General features: G+C 41.0%; 1 protein-coding gene across 3 annotated transcripts in view; it reads right to left on the bottom strand.

The window, feature by feature from the left end:
- The window catches only part of DNAJC16 (DnaJ heat shock protein family (Hsp40) member C16), a 48610-nt gene extending 37997 nt beyond the window's left edge, over window positions 1-10613 (bottom strand). Inside the window, exons 1-4 of one of the 3 annotated variants that reach the window (XM_049771985.1) lie at window positions 10496-10604; window positions 8234-8325; window positions 7859-8043; window positions 1640-1706 (exon numbers count right to left, since the gene is read on the bottom strand). In XM_049771985.1, the coding sequence (XP_049627942.1) occupies window positions 1640-1706; window positions 7859-8025 (234 nt within the window). In that variant the 5' untranslated portion in view covers window positions 8026-8043; window positions 8234-8325; window positions 10496-10604. Of the gene's footprint in view, window positions 1-1639; window positions 1707-7858; window positions 8044-8233; window positions 8326-10495 lie in introns of all 3 variants that reach the window. The other 2 variants (XM_049771986.1, XM_049771987.1) reach the window with 2 other exon arrangements.
- Between the last annotated feature and the right edge of the window lie 203 nt (window positions 10614-10816).

Here is a 10816-nt window from a genome sequence, read left to right on the forward strand (position 1 = left end):
GGAGTTTCCATCTGTTCTCAACCTTCCATTCAATCATGAGGCACAACAGTGAACAGACACTGACCACACCAAATGTAAGGTATTGTACCTTACATTTACATTATACCTTTTGTTTTTCAAAAGACTTTCTTATGAACAGCATGGAAGACAAAGTTAGAAAATATAAATGAGGGGCCGGGTAGGTGGCGCTGGAGGTAAGGTGTCTGCCTTGCAAGCGCTAGCCAAGGAAGGACCGCGGTTCGATCCCCCGGCGTCCCATATGGTCCCCCCCAAGCCAGGGGCGATTTCTGAGCACATAGCCAGGAGTAACCCCTGAGCGTCAAACGGGTGTGGCCCAAAAACCAAAAAAAAAAAAAAAAAAAAAAAAAAAGAAAATATAAATGATATATATAAGTAAAATGTATAAAATATGAAACATAGATTATCTATCGATATAATGATATATATATAAATATATAATGCTTCTACATTCTAATGTGACTGCCTTGTTATGCCAAATACTTCAGTCACTTTGACAGTAATGTTCACATGGTGTTGAAAAGATTTCCAGCTAATCTAATGCTAAACATATTAGTAAAACAAAACTTAACAATGTTACTCATTAGGGCATAACCACAAAAAATTTCATAATATGTAACAATTCTAGGTAAGACATTAAATCTGTGAACACCAAAAATAATGCTGTTCAATGCTTATGTGAGTGGACTTTGTTTTTTTGTTTTGTTTTGTTTGTTTGGGTCACATCTGGCAGCGCTCAGGGGTTACTTTTGGCTCTACATTCGCTCTTGGCAAGCTCAGGGGACCATATGGGATGTCAGGATTTGAACCACCATCCTTCTGCATACTAGGCAAACGCCCTGCCTCCATGCTATCTCTCTGGCCTCCGTGAGTGGACTTTGAATCACTTAAAATTTCAAGCATAAAATTTGAGAAAATGTTTTAGGATGGTGTGTCATTCTGTAAACAAAACAAAGTCTTCTGAAGAGGCTGTCCTACACAAATCAGGAAGGCATGCACTTAGTTTTTAGTACATTCCAGATGAATTTATTAAAGCTGGCACATTGAAAAACCACCGAAAAATCTTTTTCAAATATATTTGTAACCTTGTGTCACTGAGTAACCATAGGCACATGTGTTCTGTGACTATTTAGTGCAAGTTTCTAATATATTTGTTCCCAGAGTAGCAGTACATTTCTAAAGAAGGAAACAGGAGACTTACAATACTAGGAATCTGTAATTCCAACTTGAAGCTGTTAATATAGTCCAGATTTTTTTGTTTTTGTTTTTTTTGGTTGTTTGTTTTGTTTTTTGGGTCACACCCGGAGGCGCTCAGGGGCTACTCCTGGCTCTATGCTCAGCAATCACTCCTGGCAGGCTCGGGGGAACCATATGGAATGCCGGGATTTGAACCACCGTCCTTCTGCATGCAAGGCAAACTCCCTACCTCCATGCTATCTCTCTGGTCCTATAGTCCAGTTTTTTTTTTTTAAAGGGTAAAATGTTCAGATGTTACTTTCAATATACTGGATGTTCCCCCCCCCCCCCAACCCTCCAGTTGAATTGATAACTTTACAGAACTGATCACATAAGGGATATTTTCTAAGAGCTACAGGTTGCACCACAAAGTTTGACATGATACCTCATAAGCTTTGCTAATTTGAATGAACTTGTCTTCTGCTCCAGGATCTTTGTTTTTGTCAGGATGCCTGAAACACAAATGGGCAGATAGTGAGAATGGATTTCATGCTGAACACTTGGTAACCTAATATCCTTTTGCGCTCAGCTCACTTGATATCAGAGGCCAACGGAAGGCCATTTAGTTAAAAGTTTCTTAAAGATAGATGATAGAAACATTCAGCTGCTTCACATGACTATAACAAATAAAACTTTGAAACAGACAAGTTATTCTTCAAATAAGTACTGCAGCACCTCACCTTGAAAAGGGGGGAGGGACATGTGGATACCTTTCTATTGATCTTGCACAATTAGAACTGGCTCAAGGCCCTTATCAAGAGTCCCATTTTCTTTCCCCATGGCAGCATTTCATCCCAAAGTTGGAATGCTTTCAATACAGTGTTTCTTCCGATAATTCAGCAGACGCTGAAAACAGGGTCTAGGATGCACCATGTATTTTAGTGACAATCATGTTCCAATAGAATCTTGCTTGCTGACATTCAAATGAGAACATTTACATTTACATATGTACATATGTATTCCGGTTAGCCCATTCTGCATAAGGACTGCCTTTTACTCACAAAAGAATAATTTCAAGGTCATCTGTTTTGAAATGTGAGAAGAGTCTACAGTTTATGCAAAATAATTCCACCAATTTCAGCTTGTGGGGATTTTGAAGCCTGGAAATTGGAGCTGGGGTTTGCTTTCCCTTTTGGGCCACATCTGGCGGCACTCGGGGTTAATCCTGGTTCTACGTTCAGAAACCAATCCTGGCAGGCTGGGGGACTATATGGGATGCCGGGGATTGAATAGAGGTCAGCCACGTGCAAGGCAAATGCATTACCCACTGTGCTATCACTCTGGCCCTGGGTTTTGCTTTCCTAGAACCCATTAGTGCTTAATAAAATGAGCAATTCACATCAACTGAATTTTCAATATTCATTTTACAGAGACCATCATAGAGATTATTTCTATATTTTTATTTTTGGAGGTAAATCTAGCAGTGGTAGGGAACCTGGAATGCCAGAGCAAACCCAGGCTGGCCGTGCAAGACAAGTATCCTACCTGCTGTAATATTTCTCCTGACCCTATTTTTATGTAATTACTTCAGTTAACTTCTGGTAAATTTCCTCTAGCAAAAGTTCTAGAGAAACAAATGACCATGAAGAACAGTACCAAGTACACTGAAATAAAAATAATTTATAACGTGACCAACTTACTCTAGCAGGAACATGTCTGAATGAATTATGGCACATAACCTGATTTCTCTAAAAATAAAGGAACTCCAAATGGTTGGCTGCTGAGTGTAGACTGATTTCTCACTGAACTATTTATTCCTTGTTAAGTATTGCAAAGGCGGGGGTGGGGTGGGGTGGAGGGAATCACAGCCAGGTATAAAGATAAGAGAATGAGTTAAGGAACCAAGATGACGATTGCAAAGCATGTTTCGGAATGATGAAAAAAAAAAGTATTTCAATATTCAAATTAAGGTCAAAGGCTGAGAAGATAAAAATTATGCAATCACACAAATGAAGATTCATATCTAGAACTCTACAGGGGAAGAAAGGTTGGGAAGGGGCTTTGACCAAAACCATGGATCCTGAAGCAGAGAAAATTGAGGCCCAAGAACAGGAAGGAGAAAACCATCAGATAGTTCCAGCTTTATAGAGAAAAATTTCCTAATCGCGAGAAGAATCCATGTAGCTAAAAACATTTTTAAAAGGATAAATTGAGTTCTAAGAAAGTACTCTCCAATGCTAGTTTCAGTATAATGAAGCCCATCACAAACTAACATAATAAACTCCTTTAAAATGTCAAAGTGAAGAAAACACATCATTTGATTGCTACTGGTAGTTGGAATAAAAATGAAGGCAGAAGGGCTGGGGATGTAGCCTGGTGGCAGAGCTTGTTCTATAAGCACAGTATCAACAACTTACTTTACTCTTCAGGTGCCTGAGCACATGATACCCATTTGTTTGTTTCCAATTAACTTTTGTTGCTGTTGTTTGTTTTGCTGGTGTTCAGCTCCCCATTTGGGGCCTGGTGGAATCTACGGTGCTGAGGTTTGAACCAGGGCCTCCTACGTGCAAAACATAAGCTCCCAAATGTTGAGCTCTTTCTCTGGCCTTAAAAATCAACTTTTGTGGGCCCGGAGAAATAGCACAGCGACGTTTGCCTTGCAAGCAGCCGATCCAGGACCAAAGGTGGTTGGTTCGAATCCCGGTGTCCCATATGGTTCCCCGTGCCTGCCAGGAGCTATTTCTGAGCAGACAGCCAGGAGTAACCCCTGAGCACCGCCGGATGTGGCCCAAAAACAAAACAAAAAAAAAAATCAACTTTTGTGATACTCCTTTCAAAGATATGAAGAGCAGTTTATTTAATTTTTACTTAATTTTGGTGTCAGGGATTGAGGCCCAGGCATCCTATGTGTGAAGCATATACTCTGCCACTGAACTACATCTCTAGTCCAGGAGTTGTTTAGTTGCCAATTTAGATGATAAAAGAAAAGAAATCTATGATACAAATGAATTATTAGTATGAAAAAGGGGGAATTTTATATGGAAATCTCTTGAGAAATCTAAGAAATATTATAATGCCAAAAAGCAAGGTTACAAATCTAATTCCAGATTTAATTACTCCCTTCCCAAACTCATTTTGAAACGCCAGACTGTGAAACACTATTTTCAAAGTATCTGAGATCACTATAAAGTAAAGCAAACTCTTTCAGTGATAAAAGACTGCCATAGCCTGAGAGGCAAAAAAAAAAAAAAAAAGGGAACAGCGGAAACATGAAGGCAAAGTGAAAGTTTAGACTTCCAAATCGATGACTTGTTTTCATTTCTATTGTGATGAATTATTCCTAGAATAACTACATTTTGAACTGTCCTAAAAATGAGAATGTATGAGGGAAATGGAGAGCCTATTTAGAGTACAGGTGGGGGTCGGGTGGGGAGGAGGGAGACTTGGGACATTGGGTGATGGGAATGTTGCACTGGTGATGGGTGGTGTTCTTTAAATGACTGAAACCCAAACACAATCATGCTTGTAATCAAGGTGTTTAAATAAAAAAAAAAAAAGAAAAAGAAAAAGAATTATTCCTAGAGACAACCTAATTTAGGAAGAGAAGCATATGAGTCATTAATATCATAGCACTTTTTGAATTATGGAAGACAGCAAAGTCTTAAGTTGTATTTTAACAGGTGCTACATATTAATTCTATTCATTCATTCTCGTCTTGAAAATGTCAAAAGTCATATACCCTGCCCTAAGAGTGTTGCTACCTTATAAATTAATTGTAGATGTCTATATTTTTCTATTAATATAAGGAGAGACAAGGGCTTAGAAAGACATACAAAACAATTTTACTCTAAATGGAGTCCCTAAAAAAGAGGTCGCTGATTATTGTTTTTGTTTGTTTTGATTTTTGGGTCACACCCAGTGACGCTCAGGGGTTACTCCTGGCTAACCGTGATTCGTCCTAGGTTAGCTCGAGCAAGGCAAGCACACTACCACTTGCACCACCACTCCACTCCCTGATTATTTGTATTCTAGTTGTATTTTTTCATTTTTTTATTTTTTGGTTTTTCGGGCCACCCGTTTGATGCTCAGCGGTTACTCCTGGCTAAGCACTCAGAAATTGCTCCTGGCTTGGGGGGACCATATGGGACACCGGGGAATCAAACTGCAGTCGCAATCTTTCCTTGGCTAGCGCTTGCAAGGCAGACACCTTACCTCTAGTGCCACCTCACCGGCCCCTGATTATTTGTATTCTTTTTTTTTTTTTGGTTTTTGGGCCACACCCGGCAGTGCTCAGGGGTTACTCCTGGCTGTCTGTTCAGAAATAGCTCCTAGCAGGCACGGGGGACCATATGGGACACCGGGATTCGAACCAACCACCTTAGGTCCTGGATGGGCTGCTTGCAAGGCAAACACCGCTATGCTATCTCTCCGGGCCCGATTATTTGTACTTATTAATTTATTTTATTTTGTTTTTTGAGCCACACCTGGTGATGCTTAGGGCTTACTCATGGTCCTGGGATAAGGGACCACTCTTTGGGATGCTCAGGGGACTAGCAGGGTGCTGGGGATAGAATCTGGGACAGCCATAAGCAAGGCGAGCACCTGACTTGCTGTACTATTGCTTTGGCCCCATAATTAGTACTTTTAGTAATCGATTTTATACTTTTTATGATACAAATGTGGTATCAAATATTATATACACCAAATGTTATACTCTAAACAACCCTTTACCTTCATTGCACCACTCAGACCCCTCTTTCACCAGAAGAGGTACTGAGAGAGCCAGTTTCAGTCACAGTATCATCTCCATGTGGCACCTCTCCTCATTCCCTAGAGACTCCAGGCCTAAACACTAACTCACTCACTTTTGTTTTGGCCCACTGGTCAGCAATTGAAAAGCAAAATTCTTAGAACTACCCACTGGTGCAGAAGGCCAAACTATGGAACCTGGAGGTAATACAAACTTAAAACAATGAAAGTAGGTTTCCTCACACATAAGACGAGGATAGGAATATCCTTCTATCCTGAGAACGACAACAAGTTTTAAATTAGATGAAAAGTATAGAACCAGAAGACAGGCATGCAGTGGAGGTTAGTGACAAAGCTCACCCCAAACCTTCTACTGATACCTATGGATGATTCCCCTGGATTATATCACTGATGTCCTTTTTAGCCCACCTCCCACATACACAGTTGCTCCCTTCCTGCTTTGTGACCCACACCTCTACTTCTTAAGTGTGTTCTAGTAGTGGAGGAAGAAGCTAACTGTACTTGTTTAAAATATTTTTGGTTGTTTTTGGTTCACACCTGGCAATACTCAGGGGTTACTCCTGGCTCTGCACTCAGGAATTACTCTGGGAAGTGTTTGGGTGACCACAGGTCAGCCATGTATAAGGCAAGCAAGGCAAGCATCCTACCTGCTGTACTATCATTTAAATTTTTAAAATCAACAATGAAAATAATTTTATCTTATTTGTTTTTAGGCCACACCTGCTGTCATTTAGGTATTACTCCTGGCTCTGTGCTCAGAAATCACTCCTGGCAGGTTCGAGGGACCAGGAATAGAACCAGGTCAGCTGCATGCAAGACAAATGCCCTACCTGCTGTGCTATTCACCCCTCTAATATATTTTAAAATCATTGATTTTCTGTAAATGGGCCATTATCACCCCTATTTACAAACTGAATTGTGATTTTTCTATAAGGTAGGTTTTAAAAGTAATGTACTCAGTTCCTGAATACCTTTCAGGATAAAAAGTTCTTATTCTAAAAACATACTTTTGTCTTTTTCCTTTTTTTCAGTGCCAGGGACCCAAACTAGGGCCTCATACATTCAAGGAAATTGTTATATTGTTATGCCCAGATTCTTAAAAAAGTTTTTTGAAAGCTTAAAATTTTATAATCTAAATAAACTAGATATATTTTCCAATGAGACTCATGATCAAATACATCATGGGATGGGCAACTTGTCTTTTATTGATTATAATATATATTTTTTAAATTTAGGGGCTACACTTGGCAATTCTGGGGGTGGAAGGATACTTAACCAAGCAGCCTCCAGGGTTGTTCCTGGTAGTGTTCTAGACCATATAATGCTAAGGATTGAACCTGAGCCTCCTGTATGCAAAGCATGTGTTCAACCCTGCATATGTTTAAGTGAAAGTTCATGCTTACTTGATTTTAACATTAAACAAATAGTATATATTTAAGGCAACTCGAAGTCAAGAATTTGTTAAAAAAAAAAAAAAAGGTTTCCTAGTTAACACAAGTTTTAGATCTCACCACTAAAAATATGACAAGTTGGGTCAGAGAAATAGTAACGGGATAAGGCACTTGCTTTGCATACAGCTGACCTCAGTTTGATCCGTGGTACCACATACGGTCTCCAGCGCAGCTCCTAGAGTGACCAATGAGCACAGAGCTAGGAGTAAGACCCAAGCAAAGCCAGTGTGGTCCCAAACCAAACCACATCAAAAAGCTAAAAACTATCAGTATAAGCTCTAGCACATCAGATATTACAGACATATATATACATATATGTATATGTATATATTGTGTATTTATTGAATTAGAAACAGACAAAAGCTAGCCATTATTTAGGCTTCATTCTCTTGCTAAAACTACTTAGCTTATATTAAACTGCTATTTTTCTTTGTTTCACCTACCATTCCCGGGCGAGCTTCTTATAAGCCTTTTTAATATCGGCCTGACTGGCTGTTCGGCTGACCCCTAGGACTCTGTATGGGTCAAAATCCAACGCAGACAGATTTTGCAGGATCAGAGCCAGAACTATCAAGAACTGCCAGGAAATGCTCAACTTTTTCAATTCCATTTCTCTTCCTTTCCAGGGCTGAAATGATTGAAGAGGCAGTGAGTTTCAGTGGTAGAAACCTGAACAGTCTTGCTTTTTAGGTAAAGATCTAAGAATATATAGATAAATAGATCTAAAGATATATAGATAAACAAAACAACAAAAGGTATTTTTGCAGGAAAAGTATCAAGCTGTTTGACTGTATATATTTTTTTAAAAATCAACAAACCTGCTATTTTAGAATATCACAAATAGACCATCGATGAAAAGATGAGCAGTCAGAATTAACAGCGATCTTCCCGACTCCATGGATTAGAAAAGCTTTAGAAATGATTGAAAATGAATGAGATGAAGAAATAATAAGTGAATGTGGCAAAACATACACAGGAAAATCAAGGTGATTACAACACTGTTTCACTAATTCTGGCAATAACTCTTTAAACTTAAAGTATGTGACTTAGAGATATACCTCAATGATACAATTTACCATGTATAAAACTATAAAACTGTATAGTTGTGGTATTCTTAGGGGTTAAAGTCATACAGACACTAAAGGGAACTATTTTTGAAAATAAAAACTCTGTGCAGTTAGTCCCAGTTCGTTCTCACCACATCTGAACAAGGAAATGAACTATTTAAATTATTTACTTATTTATCTACGCAAGCTTTTTGGGGGCCACGCCCAGTGGTACTCAGAGATCATTCCTGACTGTTCTCTAGGACTAGATGAGGTCCCCAGGATGGAACCCAGGTGGGTTGAGGACAAGGCGAGTATCATATCCACGATATAATCTCTCCAGCCCGAGAAGTTGTTTTTTTAAAAATCATTGGCAATCTAGCAAAAATTACAAATGGAGAACGTGGGGGAAAAATGGCAAGAAAAAAAGTTTAATTTCCCATATGAAGAAGTATAAATGAAAATAAAAGACTATACCAGGCATGGTCTTCAAATGTTAAAACTGTTTCTGGTATATACAAAATTGAATTCAATGTAGGTTTGGAAATAATACTGGTTGGTTAATGGACAAGACACTAAAATATACTCTCTTTGTGGCAAAACGCGTTGTTTTCTTTCTTTTTATTATTTTATTTATTTATTTAGTTTTGGTTTTTGGGCCACACCCAGCGGTGCTCAGGAGTTACTTCTGGCTCTGTGCAAAGAAATCACTCTCCTGGCAGGCTCAGGGGACCATATGGAATGCTGGGGATCGAACCCAGGTCCGTCCTGGATTGGCTGCATGCAAGGCAAATGCCCTACTGCTGTGCTAACAATCCAGCCTCTTATTTCTTTTTTAATTTTGGGTTACTGCCTGTAGTGCTCAGTGCTTTACTGGTTCTTTGACCAGGGACCACCACTCACACGCTCAGGGGACATATAGGATGGTCCAGATCCAACCTGTGTTGGCCGGCCCTGAGCAAGGCAAGGTAGGTCCTACCTGCTATAGTATAATATCTCTGATCCCTACAGTGACTTTTCATAGACCATATTTATTTGGACTTCTCATAAACCTCTTTTCATTTTTCGGTTTTGGGGCCACACCTGGTGGTTGTCAGGGATTAATACTCTTGGCTCTGGATTGCTCTGGACTGAAGTAGCTTGCCATGGATGTTTGCTTGAGGAACTATGAGGTACTGGGAAGCAAATCCAGTAAAAAATCCCCCACCCTCATAAACCTTTAAAGTGTGTGTGTGTGTGTGTGTGTGTGTGTGTGTGTGTGTACTTGAAAATATTACTCATATTTAGACCCTCTTGTGCAATGAAGAAAACCCTCAACAAAACAACTTTTCCCTTGTTATGGCAACCCATGAACTCTTTTTTGCTCTACAAATACAATGAACACCCAGAAAGTGACATCAGGACCTAGCTGTGGAATCAGACCAAAGAAAGCTTGGGGTGATCCTCCACCCCATGCGACCTTGGGCAAGTTATTTCAACTCCCTAAAGCTTCAAAGCACCCCTAGTCACAAAATGGGGGTGAATGGTGCCCCCTTGAAAGCATCTCAGGAGTTCAACACACACCAAGATTTGTGGAGCAAGGGTTGAGCAAGAGACCATCAATGGTCTTGGGTCATCTTATTATTTTGTTCCCTACCAAGCAGGGCGAGCACTGCCTCGAGGGCACCACTGTGCCTGTCAATCTCTTTCCACTGACCTGGTTCGGTGCAGAAAGAAAGAAAGAAACCAGCCCAACAGGTAGGTGACAGCCAATGTCCCCTGGACCAGGCCAGGGACACACACTCGCTCCCAGGGACACACACTCTTGGGCTGAGGCCCGCCTTGAGCTCCCCAAAGGAGGTCGCAGCCCTCTGGGAAAAGGGGCCACCATCACCTCCTCCATGAAGCCCCCCGATCTTCCCTGGACCAGGCCCAGTCGGCTGCAGGTTCCTCCCAGGCCCAGAGGGAACCCGAAACCAAGAGGCATTGACAGATCTTTAAAAAAAAAAAACTGCCCGGCCCCCGCCACCTCTGTACACGCCGGGTAGGAGTTACCAGGGAAGGGCACCGTCCTGACCCGCGAATGCAGAGTCCTGTGTTCCAATCCAGTCTGCGGAGCCGGGTGGGAGACTTCGGGTCCACACCAGGGATCGCCCGGGGCCCGGGGAGGAGGGGGAAATAAGGAGGGAAAGGAGCCGGAGAGCAGTCACGTGATGCTTAAAGGGCCAGCGCACCCGAAACACGAATCAAGTAGAGAGAAAGACTTCGACTTGGCGTAGGTATTTTGACCCTCCACGCTCGCCGTCGGCGCGTGGACCCGGCCGAGTTGCTATAGCAACGAGGAGCGCTCTGTGGCTGGTTCCGACAGGAGAGTCG

The sequence above is a fragment of the Suncus etruscus genome, chromosome 4 (assembly GCF_024139225.1).
Source record: "Suncus etruscus isolate mSunEtr1 chromosome 4, mSunEtr1.pri.cur, whole genome shotgun sequence".
Lineage (NCBI taxonomy): Eukaryota > Metazoa > Chordata > Mammalia > Eulipotyphla > Soricidae > Suncus > Suncus etruscus.